General features: G+C 39.0%; 1 protein-coding gene across 5 annotated transcripts in view; it reads left to right on the forward strand.

The window, feature by feature from the left end:
* LOC126285420 (nicastrin) overlaps positions 1-16,168 on the forward strand; it is a 133,913-nt gene that overhangs the window by 88,231 nt on the left and 29,514 nt on the right. For all 5 annotated transcript variants that reach the window (XM_049984787.1, XM_049984788.1, XM_049984786.1 and 2 more), the window contains exons 8-9: positions 3,276-3,456; positions 10,090-10,311. In XM_049984787.1, coding sequence (XP_049840744.1) covers positions 3,276-3,456; positions 10,090-10,311 — 403 coding nt within the window. The remainder of the gene's footprint in view (positions 1-3,275; positions 3,457-10,089; positions 10,312-16,168) is intronic.

Below are 16,168 nucleotides of genomic sequence, written 5' to 3' on the forward strand. Positions count from 1 at the left end.
AATTTCAAGTTGCCGCCGCTCATACCTCACCTGTCTTTCAACAACTTCTTTGGCTCTGTACTTCCGCCTTGACTTACATCTCTGCTCATACTCTTTGCCTTTAAATATGTCTGCTTGTGTCTGTGTATGTATGGATGGATATGTGTGTGTGTGTGTGTGTGTGTGTGTGTGTGTGTGTGTGTGTGTGTGTTTGTGTGTGTGTGCAAGTATGTACCTATCCTTTTTTTCCCCCTAAGGTAAGTCTTTCCGCTCCCGGGATTGGAATGACTCCTTACCCTCTCCCTTAAAACCCATATCCTTTCATCTTTCCTTTTCCTTCCCTCTTTCCTGAAGAAGCAACCATCGGTTGCGAAAGCTAGTAATTCTGTGTGTGTGTTTGTGTGTTTTGTTCATTGTGCCTGTCTGCCGGCACTTTCCCGCTTGGTATATATATATATATATTCAATTGTGCTATTTTTTATCAGAAATAATTGTACACACAATGCCCTAGATGGCCTTCTATTTAAGTTATTTCTATGGTTGTGCTTCAGTAGGTACAGTATATTGTAATGAAATAGGTGCCAAAGTTTCATATAGCTATCATAAGTAGGTTTTGATATAAAGGAACATTAAGCATAAAAAATGTTATTTTGAGAAAATCTCATTTAAAGTATAAAATGATAAAAATTGACTTGTAATTATAAATTAAGTCTCAAACACCCACCAGCATAGTCAGCATCACCGTCTTTGCCAGCTTCTTTCTCCAAAATCTTCTTTCTTGTGGTTGATCTTGCTTCTTTGGTGGTGAACTGAGCTGCACACTGTGCCTTGGTGAGTCTCATCTTCTCCAATAACTTCAAGCCCTTTACAGTATGGTAGCCTCGAATGATGTTTCGATGTTGTAGAACTCTTATTCTTCCCATATTTCCATAATTAAATGTTAATACAGCATCACTAACTCACCATTTTAGTGTATTGAGCCCTACAAAAACATTTTTAGGCACTCGTGTCCAGATAATGTTATTGAATGATTCATTAGGATTCTGTGTTCGCCCATGTAAACACTTTCGGAGGTGGTCGGGGTGAGCTAGGTCCCTATAAATTGGTTTTATTGCTTCCATGACAGCTTCAGGAATATAGTTCATGTGTTCAAAAGACACTCTTCAACTTCAGCCTTCCAGAATTTACACCACGATTCAGGTCCAGGTGGTTAGAGTGCACATGTCGGTTTTCTGTTGGTTGAAAGTTTGTGGCCCAGATTGCTTTTCTCGTACTTTCTAAATCATTTCCATTATTCCTGATGGCCATTCCATAATACTTCTGGAGCTGATCTATTGTTTTATCAGTCAGACAACCTCTAAGTGGCTTGCCATCAGTCAGTGAGGTGGTGCGAAAAGATTATTTTAATTTTCTGAGATGTGTGCCCATCCTCTTTTGCACATGCACAGCACATTCCAATTTCTTTATGACAATATTTTTATATGGATTTGCTTCAACAACACCCTTATTGCCTTAGAATCTCCATCCCCAAGGAACTGGGTGTATCATACACCTCTTTCCTGCAGTGATCTCCTAAACATTTTCATTACAGCATCAGGTTCCATCCCTCCACTAGTTCCTTCATAATTTTTCTGGCAGTTTTAATTTTCATTTTTTCCATTTTTGTTACAGGAGCTGTGCCAGTGTTTTTTAAGTGCCTCAAAATCAATTACTTTGCCTCTGTCTACACTTGTGATTGTGACAACTGAGTAGTTCAACGTTTTACCCCACTTTTGCCATGTCCCGTCAAACCCAACTGGTATATCAATGTTACCTTCATTCACTTCAACAGCTTCATTTGTTGCGTCCTTCATTGGCAGGGAAGCAACAGAGTCAACAGCGCCTCCTATAATTTCAGTATACCTCTGAATTTTTGTAGGTGGTGGTGATAGATTCATAACCGAACAGAAACACTGAGCTGCACTAAGACGTTTTTTGATAGCTCTCATGGCATAGAAAAGTCTTAAATTTACCTCAAAAAGATTATTCTTGCATTCATTTGAGGTTACAAATGACTTTTTGTTGTCACAGCCAGTGCAAATAATTACTATTGTCATAGTGAGTCCTATTCTTGCAGAAAAATCTTCTTCAATAATTACTCTTCTGCCACAAATATTACTGCACAATGTATCACACAACACCTGAATTAAAATGTTCATATCACACAAAGCATATACCAGACCAGAAGTACTATTTTCTAAATTATCCTGCAGTAATCCTAGTTCCTAGAATTGTTTATGTAATTTAGCTTTACTTGCATTAGGTGAGGTCACATCGCCCTTGTTCTCTGGTGGCACGTCAAGGTTATTTGATTTTACACTGCTTGTGGGTTGCAACTCTTGAACAACACACAATTTTATACTTCCAGTGTATTGGTTTACACCAAACTTACGGTTCTTGAATAGGCTAGCACTTCTAGGCATGTTTATATTACGTCAGACTGCACCAGATTATGCCGAAAGTCACTGTTTCACTCAAAACAAACAAACAAATGCCATGTGTTTTCTGTCAGAGATTTAAATCACAGCCTACTATAAAATGTAGGTTCCAAGATATTCACATATAAACAGACGCACATTTGAAATCTAGTGATCTTGCAGATACGCATGTAAGACTTCAAAATTAAAAATAAAATACTTCTATACATCACTCACAGATAATTTATGCACAATTTTCTGCAGGAAAGAGTACATAATATTCTAGGGCATGTTTTGTAAAATGTGGAAATTTTCGAATTTTTGTCTGTAAACACCTAAGATGTCAGTTGCACATTCACTGTCAACCATATTAATTGGTAACGTTTCTCTAAGTTTGTGAAGTTCCAACATGTGAGCAGCTTTCCAGCTTTCCCTAATGAGTTGAGTCCATCTCGTCATTGCTTCCCTTGCTACAAACTCTGACCTCCTGTTAAATTTCTCCTTAGGGTGAGTAGCTGTAGAAGTGAAATTTTTTTTTCCTTCCCCTGTAAAATTTGTGTGTGGGGTGGATGTTAGCTCCAATGAGTGACATTATCTGGAAGACTAATTATGATTTCATTCTCCATTGTATGCCTTTCAAACACTCAGTGGCTCAGCTGTATGGTGGGATTACTCTCACAGTGTCCACTGTTTGTTCTCCACCCAGTTCTCTTCAGTAGCTTTTGACTGTTAGTGTTGTTAAACTATATATTGTTTGGTGTATACTGAAAAAATTTAAATGCTGATTTCTGTGATCTGGAGATTAGGTTTTACAATTATTATTACATCTTCTGTTTCCAGGTACTATAACAGTATATTTGATGATGCATCGACACTCAACTATACATATTACAATGGCTCTGTTCCACCTGAGGATTCACTTGCATCATTTATAGCTAACTTCTCTACAGTTTTGGCACAGTCACTGTTCTACATGGCAACGAAAACAAAAAACACTACTGCATCTGTTGATGCAACTCTGGTGAGATTGGTTATTTTGCATTTTTGTAGTTGTATACAGGCACAGTTTTTATATGAATAGCATTTACTACATAATGTTAAATGCATTATCTTTGTTGACTGTCTGGATTTTTTTTTACACACACACACACACACACACACACACACACACACACACACACACAAAGTTTTGCAATGAAGCAACAGTAATTCTAATTTGCTTATAAAAATGTCTGCTATCTAGTACACTATTTTGTAAAACTGTAAAAGTAATCAATTTTTTTTCTTCTGTAAGTCTAGTTCTCTACTACCTTTTGCACGCTGTTTCATCACACAAAATTGCTTATATTTTCATATCATAAGTGGCTGTATCAATGTTTTTTTTTATTTCTAAATGATGTTTTTTAATTATCTAAAAGTAATTTTTTATTATCTGCATTTTTCTCTACATAATAGCAACCATAATGTGTGACTGTTCTAATTATGTTATTGCTAATTATGATGATGATGATGATGATGATGATGATGATGATGATCATGGTCATGATTATGACGACGGCAATGATGAGTATGTTACCTAACAAGAGCAACTTAAATCTTACCAGTTGTGCCACCACAGTATTGTTCACACCACAGAAAGAGAGAGATAAAGAGCAACAGTGCACATTCTGTTGGTCTTACAGGCAGAGTGCTGTGGTGCTCTATATCTAGCTACAGTTGTTAATTGGGACTCCTTGGATGCTGTCACTTTGCTAGCATTTGTCCATGTTTTGTTGTTGCTGTCGTCGTTGTCATCTTCAGTCCAGAGACTGGTTTGATCCAGCTCTCCGTGCTACTCTATCCTGTGCAAGTGTCTTCATCTCTGAGTACCTACGGCAACCTACATCCCTCTGAATCTGCTTAGTGTGTTCATCTTTTAGTGTCCCTCTATGATTTTTTCCCTCTGCACTTTCCTCCAGTACTAAATTGGTGATCCCTTGATGCCTCAGAGTGTGTCCAACCTAACGATCCCTTCTGCTAGTCAGGTTGTGCCACAAATTCCTCTTCTTCCCAATTCTATTCAGTACCACCTCATTAGTTATGTGATTACGCATCTAATCTTCAGCATTCTTCCGTAGCACCGAATTTCAAAAGCATCTATTCTTGTGTAAACTATTATCTTCTATGTTTCACTTCCATACATGGCTACACTCCATGTAAGTACTTCCAGGATGGACTTCCTGACACTTAAATCTATACTACTACTATTAGTACTACTTCTGCTACTACTGTGTGATCAGGCACAGTGGACCGCTTGCATCTAAGAGTTTCCTCCTCCACTGTATTCTGTCCATTGCTGCTGTCCACCATTAGTTCACATGTATTGACACTTGGTTTATATCTTCATGGAGTCCATCCCTCCAACACTTCTTGGGTCTCCCTGGCGGTCTCTTTCCTGTAGGTGTGAAATCCAGGAGCTTCCAAGGTGATCTGTGATCCTCCGTCCAGGCCACATGGCCGGCCCACTGCATTCGTTTGGCTTTGACTGTTCTTGCTATGTTGGGCTGCTGGTATAGTTCCTCAAACTCTTTGTTGTATCTGATCCTCCGTTCCCCTGTATCTGCATCCAGAACATGACCGAAGATCTTCCGAAGCACTTTTCTCTCAAAAGCAAGGAGCTTATGGAAGTCCTGTTTCCAGATACTCCATGCCTCACAGCCATATAGAACAACAGGCTGGATCAGGATTTTGTACAGTCGAATCTTTAACTATCTCGAGAGATACTTGGACCAAAGCAGTTGTGCTAGGCTGTGGTAAGATCGGTTTCCCGCTTGTATCCTGGCATTGATCTCTGCTTCACGTGATGAGTTCTCATTTAAAAGTGCCCCTAGGTATTTGAATTCTTGCACTCTCTTGTAGGAATGGTCCCCAACCTGCAGTGATTGTAGATGATCAGCAGTCTGACAGTGACCACGCATCATAACGAGGTACTCTGTCTTGGCTTCGTTTATGTTTAGCCCAAATTTGGTGGCAGCCTTCTTTTGTGCTTTGGTCATTTGCTCCAACTCCTCTTCCGACCTAGAGAGTAAACAGATGTCGTCTGCATAGGCTAAGTATGCCAGTCTCTTTCCTTCAATTTCAATCCCTTCGTTCTCTTGGAAGGTCTCGCGTATGATCTTCTCGAGGGCAAAGTTGAACAGGACAGGGGACAACCCATCTCCTTGCCTGAGTCCTGTCACAATTTCAAACTCCTCAGCTACGTGATTTCCCATCTTCACCTTTGCACGTGTTTTGTTCAGACAGATCTTTATCAGATTGATGAGTTTCTCTGCTATGCCAAAACTCCCTTAAACAGTTGAGCAGGCTCTTGCGATATATGCAATCATAGGCCTTCTTAAAATCAACGAATAAAATATGCAAATCTTTATCATATTCGCCCAGTTTCTCAGTGAGCTGCCAGAGACTGAAGATGTGATCTACTGTTGACCGTCCTGGCTGGAAACCTCCCTGGTACTCCCCAATCACCGATTCTGCCACTGGCTGAATTCTATGTATGAGGCAATTGGACAGGATCTTATAGCAGACGTTAAGCAGGGCGATTCCTTGATAGTTGTCACATTTCAGTTTGTCGCCCTTCTTATGTATTGGACAAATCAGAGCTGTTTTCCATTCTCCTGGTAGTTCTTCTTTGCGTGTATCAGTTGGTGTATTTTTTCTGCAAGTTTCTTTCCTCCTACCAGGACCATTTCAGCCTGTATTCCATCTTCACCTAGAGTCTTATTCTGTTTAAGGTGTCTCGATTCTATCTCATCCAAGGTAGGTGGGGGTAGTGTGCATCGGCTGTAACTGGGTACTGGAAATCAAACTGCAGTTCAGGTTCATCACAATTTAGCAGCTGTCGAAAGTACTCTTTCCATCTCTCAGCTATATCCCTATCGTTCATCAAGATCTTATCACGGGAATCTTTGACAAAATTCTGCTTGGCCTGGTGACCTTTGCAGAGGTACTTCACCTTCAGAAACATTTCCCTAGTCTTTTGTCCTCTGAAGTCTGTTTCTGCTTCTATACTCAATGTTAACAAATTTCTCTTCTTCAGAAATGCTTTCCTTGCCAGAGTCGGTCTACATTTTATATCCTCTCTACTTCTCCTTTCCATACACTGCCCATTGCATTCAAGTACTCTTCCATATCCTTTGCTGTCTCTGATAGAATTATAATGTTGTCAGCAAACTTCAAACTTTTTGTCTCTTCTCCATGGATTTTAATTACTACTCTAAATTTTTCTTCTGTTTCCTGTACTTCTTGCTCAATATACAGTTTGAATAATGTCAGGGATAGGCTGCAACTATGTCTCACTCCTGTCTCGACCACTGCTTTCCTTTTGTACCCCTAGACTCTTATAAACTGCCATCTGGTTTCTGTACAAATTGTCAATAGCCTTTCGATCCCTGTATTTTACACCTGCCCCCTTCACAATACGAGAGAGAGTATTCCAGTCAACATTGTCAAAGGCTTTCTGTAAGTCTACAAATGCCAGAAACATAGGTTTGACTTTCCTTAACCTATCTACGAAGATAAGCCATAGGGTCAGTATTGCCTCGTGTTTTCCAATATTTCTACAGAATCCAAACTGATCTTCCCCAAAGTTGGCTTCTACTATTTTTCCATTAATCTGCAAAGAATTCATGTTAGTTTTTTGCAAGTGTGACATATTAAACTGATATTTCGGCAATTTTCACACCTGTCAAGATCTGCTTTCTTTGGGACTGGACTTATTATATTCTTTTTGAAGTCTGAGGGTATTTAGCCTGTCTCATACGTCGTGCTTACCAGATGGAAGAGTTTTGTCGTGCCTGGCTCTCCCAAGGTTATAAGTAGTTCTAACAGAATGTTGTCTATCCCTGGGGCCTTGTTTCAACTTGAATGTTTCAGTGCTCTGTCAAATACTTCATGTAGTATCGTATTTCCCATTTTATCTTCATCTATGTCCTCTTCCATTTCTATAATATTACCCTCAAGTACATCGCATTTCTATAGATCCTCTATGTACTCCTTCCACCATTCTGCTTTTTCTTCTTTGCTTAGGACTGGTTTTCCATCAGAGCTCTTGATATTCATACAAGTGGTTCTCTTTTCACAAAACTTCTCTGTTATTCCAAGATGTTTGTATTCCTTTCTGCTGCTTCATTTACTGCATTTTCTCTGTTCATCAATAAAATTCAGTATATCTCCTGTTACCCAAGGATTTCCACTAGCCCTCGTTTTTACCTACTTGATCCTCTGCTGCCTTCACTGTTTCATTTACTATTCTCATTGTAGGATGTATTAATATGCATTTTGTCTAAAAATAGTTCGTACTAATCTCAATGTATATTGAAATGATTAAGATACTTCAGTCGTCAGATTCTGGGGAACTGAGAGCATCATGTGGGGATGAATCACAGCTTCCCATATCTCTTCAGTCAAAAGGCAAACATATCGTTGGAATTTTAAATATCAGAACATTGCCAAAAGTTGGCAAATTAAAACAGCTAATGGATGTACCAGAAAACTCAAGAGTTCAAATTCTAGCACTATAATCTGCGGTGTGGCACAGCATCTGTGACGTAGGCAAAGATTACCTATTGAGTGCTCAGTTTCACATTTTTCTGTGAAATAATTTCAGTCCTTTCAATCATATCAACAAACAAGGTATCTGCATTAATCAAATGTTTTGCATTCATGGTGTCCTGCAGCCTGCACAAATTTGATGAATAGTGTGTGTGTGTGTGTGTGTGTGTGTGTGTGTGTGTGTGTGTGTGTGTGTGTGTGTGTACACTCATCTACACATACATACGTACCCATAACACTCGCTGCAACAGTAACACAGTTTCCTGTCAAATCACTGAAGTTAAATGCTGTCAGGCTTGGCTAGCTTGTGGATGGCTGCCTGCCCGGGTCTGTCGAGCGCTGTTGGCGAGTGGCCTGCACTCAGCCCTTGTGAGATGAGTTGAGGAGCTACTCAATGGAGAAGTAGTGGCCCCAGTCCTGAAAGCTGAGATCATTTGGGAGAGCAGTATGCTGACCACGTGACTCTCCACATCCACATCCATCCGTGTGGAGCAAAGTTTCAGTCCAGCAAATCCAAACTGAAAACAGCTAGAACACCAAAGTCCGATCATGAAGTTTTTCCATGAAAACACTTCATGTAAGTGGAATCATTTCAAAAACTGAAAATGCTATGCATATTGAAGTACTTGCACACTGCCAAGAAAGGAAAAGATAGGTGTTGGAATGACACCTGATTTAAAGCAGTAGATTTTAGCCTCAAAATGTGGCGACTATGACATTCTTACAAATCGGAAAATGATAAGTTCCTCAAAATTAAAAAACAAATGTCAAAAATCAATTGTGTGGAAGAATGTAAATAGCAGCATACTAGAAACTACTATCAGAAATTTAAAAAACTCCACAGTTGTCAGTTCTCAGTTTATGCCTCAGGCTTATATGCTTATTTTCAGAACACTGGAAACATACAACAAAGAAAACTAAGAGCCTTTTGCAGGCTATTTTCAAACTTACTAAATTGTAGAAGTCCCAGAAATCAATTAACATTGTTAACCCACTCAAATACAGACTCAGCAGCCCTGACACTGAAAGAAATCAAACAAATAATTTGCAATGAGGAAAATAAGGCACAGGAAGAGACTAAATGATTACTGAAAAGTTGAAAAAAGTGGCAGCAAACTTTCTCAAATTCATCAAGAGATATTTCAGGACGTCTGTCTTAGTGAGAAAATCCCAAAAGAATGTAAGCATGCATTAATCTACCCACTTCATAAGAAAGGAGATCAAACTTGTATTAAAAAAAATTAGAGATGAATTTCCTGATATAAGTCTGCTGTAAAATCTGCTCTGAAGCTGGGCTTTACAGGTAGAAAACAAGAGCATACTTAATTGGAGATTATTGAGAAAGGTTTAATAAAACCTTAAAACAACCTCCAAATTTGCAAAACTAAATTTACATTTCACAAACTTCACAGTAAATCACTTAAAAGTTTTACTTTCTAGAGGTCATAGTGTACTGAGAACATTCTTTTCATGTCTATGCTAGGCTGGGAACTCTTAGAACAACTCTCATACACTACATGTAAATAAATCTTCATTTTCCTCCACTAGCATATATTTGAGATGTTGCATCATGAACAGATGGGTGTGTAACTTTATGGAATTACATCCCCCGTATTGTGTAGTCATGTTTTATACATCGGTTGCAGGTGCTTCTTCTTGTGTAGCTGAGAAGGAAATGTTGATAGTTACAATTTGTTGATAGTTACAATTTTGTTATTGTGAGAAATAGTTCATTCCTTGCACCATTACAGGCAAACAGGGCGATGCAGTTTTTAATAGATTGGGTCCAGATTTGGGAAAACTGATTCAAATACATGTCTGACTAGCCAGATTTTGGTTGTCTAGATGTTTCCTAAATCACTTAATGGTTAATCTTCTAGAAGATAAATTGTAGTCTTCGTAGCTTAGTTTTTCCTTCTTTACTGCTTAGGTAAGCCACATTCAGACATCATGCTCTTTGTGAAATGAGATCTCAGTATAATCACATTGCGTAAATTATGTTTTACTTGTTGATCTTTCCCACTTTTTGTTGCATTGCAAAACTATTTTTCTAATTCTTTTTCAGGTGGATGAGTTGCTCCATTGCTATCTAGAGAGTATGAACTGCTCAATCTTCAATGCTGCAACATTCCAGAGCAGATTTGAAGATAAGCCACCTACATTTTACATAGGTGTCAATGCTTATCCAAGTGTAATGGCACAGCTGACAGGGCAGACATTGGCATACCTTACGGGGCAGGTCACAAACAAAACCAAGGAGCAGTGTGTCGCTGATCCTCAGAGCCAGGTTTGTACTTAAACCTTTAGAACGTATTCTCAATTTAAAGTCTATGTTGAACACGTGAAGAGCAAACTGTTATAGATGACACTCGTTAAGATATTAAAAATAATTGGGTTCCATTTTATCTCATTTGTTCCAAACTATAGATTTAAATTTCTAGTACATTAAAGTCTCATTATGGAGAATTAAATCCGTTTATTCCCTTGTTTATTATGTTTTATGTCCAATCAGCAGCATTTATTGTTTTCCATTAATTGCGATAGATTTCAAAGCCATAAGACCTATTCTTCTGGCACATAATGTGTTGATGGAGTTGTTATGCGTCCATGAATAGTGTTTTATGTAACCATAAAGTAATGTTAGTTTTTTGTTATGCATAGTAAGAAATTTAGCTGCCAATGTTCCCATCTTTTCCATCACTGTGGAAGTAACGAAAGCACATAAAGTTTGCCAGTTTTATATTGCTGGCATTTAAGGGCCTAGCAATATGTGGAAAATGTATGCTAAATACCCACAAAGTGGGAACTTCACAATTTCTTCATCTTTGTCTTTAAACTGTTACTGGATGTAGACAATCCACATGGCAGTTCTGTCTTTATGCTTTTTATTTGTGAATTGTCAGCAAGCTAAGCCTATAACTAACTTCTAAAATCTCTGAACAGTGAGAGCATTCTTGCATACTCCTGTCTGCCATGTACTTTAACATCTTGAAGTGTAGTAACCTGCCAGTATCAGTATAGTTTGTCACACAAGTGAGTTTTAACATTTTGATTCTCTTATGACATTTAAAATTTCTAACCTTTTGCAATTCACAGTATTTCACCTTCGTATACCCAGAAGCCTTTGCCAACTGTGTTGATAAACACCCTGTATGGGACATGAAATGTCATATTTTATATTGCTGTTTTTGTTGTTGTGGTCTTTAGTCCGAAGACTGGTTTGATGCATCCCTCCCTGATTTTCTATCTGCACAAGCCTCTTAGATCTCGAAATAACTACTGCCATATGTGCAACATTGAAACATGTTTGAATTCAACCGCCTTACTGCATTTGTCTCTTGGTCTCCCTCTACAATTTTTATTCCCAACACACTCCTCCAGTATCAAATTGATAATTCATGTCTCAGAATGTGTTCTATCAACTGATCCCATCTTTTGGTCAGCTTGTGCCACAAATTTCTTTCCTCCTCATTTCTGTTCAGCATCTCCTTAGTTATGTGAACTGCACTTCTAATTCTCAGCATTGTTCTGTATCATCACATTTCAGAAGCTTCTATTCTCTTCTTGTTTGAACTGTATATCGTCAACAGTCCACTTCCATATTAGGCTACATTCCAGACAAATATCTTTAAAAAAATCTTAACACTTAAATTTATATTCAGTGTTAACAAATTTCTCTTTTTCATATCTACATCTATATGGCTGCTCTGTAAATCTCACTTGAGTGCCTGGCAGTGGCTTCATCTAACCACCTTCACAATAATTCACTGTTATTCAACTCTCGAACAGTGTGCTGAAAAAATGAACACGTATATCTTTCCATGTGAGCTCTGATTTCCCTTGATTTATTATTATGATTGTTTTTCCATATGTAGGTCTGAGTTGACAAAGTATTTTTGCATTTAGAAGAAAAAGTTGGTGGTTGAAATTTCATGAGAAGAACTGACCACAACAAGAAATGGCTTTGTTTTAATGACGCCCATCCCAAATCCTTTACCATTTCCATGACAGTCTCTCCTCTGTTTCTCGATAACACAAAAAGTATACCCTTCTTTGAACTATCTGAGCCTACTCCATTAATTAAGTCTGATACGGATTCCACACCGGACAGCTGTACTCCAAAAGAGGAGGGGCAAGTGTAGTGTAGGCAGTCTCTCTAGCAGATCTCTTGTGTCTTCTAAGTAAAATGCAATCTTTGGTTTACTTTCCTCACAGCATTTTCTGCGTGTTATTTCCAGTTTAAATTGTTTCTAATTGTAATTCCTTGATATGTAGTTGAATTAAGGCATTAGATTTCATTGATTTTTTATTGTGCAACTGAAGTATAACATACTCCTTTTAGCACTTGTTGATGACCTCACACTTTTCATCATTTAAGGTCAATTGCCAATTTTTGCACCATGCGGATATCTAAATCATTTTGTAATTGGGTTTGATCTTCAGATGACTTTACTAGATGGTAAATCCCACCACCATATGCAAACAACCTGAAACGACTGCTCAGATTGTCTCCTAAATTGTTTATGTAGATAAGGAACAACAGAGGGTCTATATCACTACCTTGGGAACACCAGAATTCATTTCTGTTTTGCTTGATGGCTTTCTGTCAATTAATGCAAATTGTGATCTCTCTGACAAGAAATCATGAATGCAGTTCCATAACTGAGCTGCTATTCAGAAACACTTTTCTTACCATTGCCAGTATACATTTAATATTTTCTCTATGTTGGTCATCAGCTATTTCACTGCCCAATTAACAAAACTCCGCTATCACTTTTAGTGTCTCATTTCCTAATCTAATCCCCTCAGCATGATCTACTACATGTCTTTACCATGGTTTTGCTATCGTTGATCTTCGTTTTGTATTCTTCTTTGAATCCATTCTGTTCAACTGCCTCTTCCAAGACCTTTGCTGTCTCTTACAAAATTGCAGTGTCATCGGCAAACCTCAAAATTTTTATTTCTTCTCCCTGAACTTTGATCTTTCTCCAATGTTTTCTTTGGCCACCATTAGGCCGCACCTTACATATACGACAGCAGCGACCTACACCACATGATAGCTTCAGATGACAAAACACAACCACAGGTACAGCTACAGAAGTGTCCCAGGTGAGCGACATCTGAGGCACTGCATGTCCTCTGCTACAAATTCCAACGTTTGAATTCAAACATGTTTCAATGTTGCACATACGGCAGCAACAAGATTCAGAGTGATAGCTAAAATTCTTCCTTGCAAAGCATAGGTGCAGGCATGCTGGCTGCTATCAAATACTTATCACCCAATTTTAAGGAAACTATTCAATGAAAAAAATTTGATTCTTCTGTATTTTACAGCTTGATATCTTAATTCAGTGAAGGACTAAATTTGTTTTTTTATTCATCATAGTTACTGTGCTGCACGAAACTAAGTAAAAGACTTCATGAAATTTTTAAGAGTTTGCAGAGGTAAAATCACATTACATAGACTTTGCTTATAGTTCATTTTAGGCCACACATTATTGTGTGTGTAATTTAGCCAACATCGAAATTGTATTTAGAGTTGAGAGCAGAATGTTGTTGTAATCGTACATCTACATGACTACTCTGCAATTCACATTTAAGTGCTTGGCAGAGGGTTCATCGAACCACAATCATACTATCTCTCTACTATTCCACTCCCGAACAGCGAGCGGGAAAAACGAACACCTAAACCTTTCTGTTCGAGCTCTGATTTCTCTTATTTTATTCTGATGATCATTCCTACCTATGTAGGTTGGGCTCAACAAAATATTTTCGCATTCGGAAGAGAAAGTAGGTGACTGAAATTTCGTAAAAAGGTCTCGCCGTGACGAAAAACGTCTATGCTGTAATGACTTCCATCCCAACTCGTGTATCATATCTGCCACACTCTCTCCCCTATAACGCGATAATACAAAACGAGCTGCCCTTTTTTGCACCCTTTCTATGTCCTCCGTCAATCCCACCTGGTAAGGATCCCACACCGCGCAGCAATATTCTAACAGAGGACGAACGAGTGTAGTGTAAGCTCTCTCTTTAGTGGACTTGTTGCATCTTCTAAGTGTCCTGCCAATGAAACGCAACCTTTGGCTCGCCTTCCCGACAATATTATCTATGTGGTCCTTCCAACTGAAGTTGTTCGTAATTTTAACACCCAGGTACTTAGTTGAATTGACAGCCTTGAGAATTGTACTATTTATCGAGTAATCGAATTCCAACGGATTTCTTTTGGAACTCATGTGGATCATCTCACACTTTTCGTTATTTAGCGTCAACTGCCACCTGACACACCATACAGCAATCTTTTCTAAATCGCTTTGCAGCTGATACTGGTCTTCGTATGACCTTATTTGACGGTAAATTACAGCATCATCTGCGAACAGTCTAAGAGAACTGCTCAGATTGTCACCCAGGTTATTTATATAGATCAGGAACAGTAGAGGTCCCAGGACACTTCCCTGGGGAACACCTGATATCACTTCAGTTTTACTCGATGATTTGCCGTCTATTACTACGAACTGCGACCTTCCTGACAGGAAATCACGAATCCAGTCGCACAACTGAGACGATACCGCATAGCTCCGCAGCTTGATTAGAAGTCGCTTGTGAGGAACAGTGTCAAAAGCTTTCCGGAAATCTAGAAATACGGAATCAACTTGAGATCCCCTGTCGATAGCGGCCATTACTTCGTGCAAATAAAGAGCTAGCTGCGTTGCACAAGAGCGATGTTTTCTGAAGCCATGCTGATTACGTGCCAATAGATCATTCCCTTCGAGGTGATTCATAATGTTTGAATACAGTATATGCTCCAAAACCCTACTGCAAACCGACGTCAATGATATAGGTCTGTAGTTAAATGGATTACTCCTACTACCCTTCTTGAACACTGGTGCGACCTGCGCAATTTTCCAATCTGTAGGTACAGATCTATCGTTGAGCGAGCGGTTGTATATGAGTGCTAAGTAGGGAGCTATAGTATCAGCGTAATCTGAAAGGAACCTAATCGGTATACAACCTGGACCTGAAGACTTGCCCGTATCAAGCGATTTGAGTTGCTTCGCAACCCCTAAGGTATCTACTTCTAAGAAACTCATGCTAGCAGATGTTCGTGTTTCAAGTTCTGGAATATTCCATTCGTCTTCCCTGGTGAAGGAATTTCGGAAAACTGCGTTCAATAACTCCGCTTTAGCGGCACAGTCGTCGATAACAGTACCATCGGCACTGCGCAGCGAAGTTATTGACTGCGTCTTGCCGCTTGTGTACTTTACATACGACCAGAATTTCTTCGGATTTTCTACCAAATTTCGAGACAATGTTTCGTTGTGGAACCTATTAAAGGCATCTCGCATCTAAGTACGTGCCAAATTTCGCGCGTCTGTAAATTTTAGCCCATCTTCGGGATTTCGCGTTCTTCTGAACTTCGCATGCTTTTTCCGTTGCCTCTGCAACAGCGTTCGGACCTTTTTTGTGTACCACGGGGGATCCGTTCCATCTCTTACCAATTTATGTGGTATGAATCTCTCAATTGCTGTTGCTACTATATCTTTGAATTTGAGCCACATCTCGTCTACATTCGCGTAGTCAGTTCGGAAGGAATGGAAATTGTCTTTTAGGAAGGCTTCTAGTGCCACTTTATCCGCTTTTTTAAATAAAATTATTTTGCGTTTGTTTCTGATGGATTTGGAAGAAATGGTATTGAGCCTAGCTACAATGACCTTGTGATCACTAATCCCTGTATCAGTCATGATGCTCTCTATCAGCTCTGGATTGTTTGTGGCCAAGAGGTCAAGTGTGTTTTCGCAACCATTTACAATTCGCGTGGGTTCGTGGACTAACTGCTCGAAATAATTTTCGGAGAATGCATTTAGGACAATCTCGGAAGACGTTTTCTGTCTACCACCGGTTTTGAACAAGTATTTTTGCCAACATACCGAGGGTAGGTTGAAGTCCCCACCAACTATAACCGTATGAGTGGGGTATTTATTTGTTACGAGACTCAAACTTTCTCTGAACTGTTCCGCAACTGTATCATCGGAGTCTGGGGGTCGGTAGAAGGAGCCAATTATTAACTTAATTCGGCTGTTAAGTATAACCTCCACCCACACCAATTCGCACGGAGTATCTACTTCGACTTCACTACAAGATAA

Source organism: Schistocerca gregaria, chromosome 8 (genome assembly GCF_023897955.1).
Source record: "Schistocerca gregaria isolate iqSchGreg1 chromosome 8, iqSchGreg1.2, whole genome shotgun sequence".
NCBI classification, from domain to species: domain Eukaryota; kingdom Metazoa; phylum Arthropoda; class Insecta; order Orthoptera; family Acrididae; genus Schistocerca; species Schistocerca gregaria.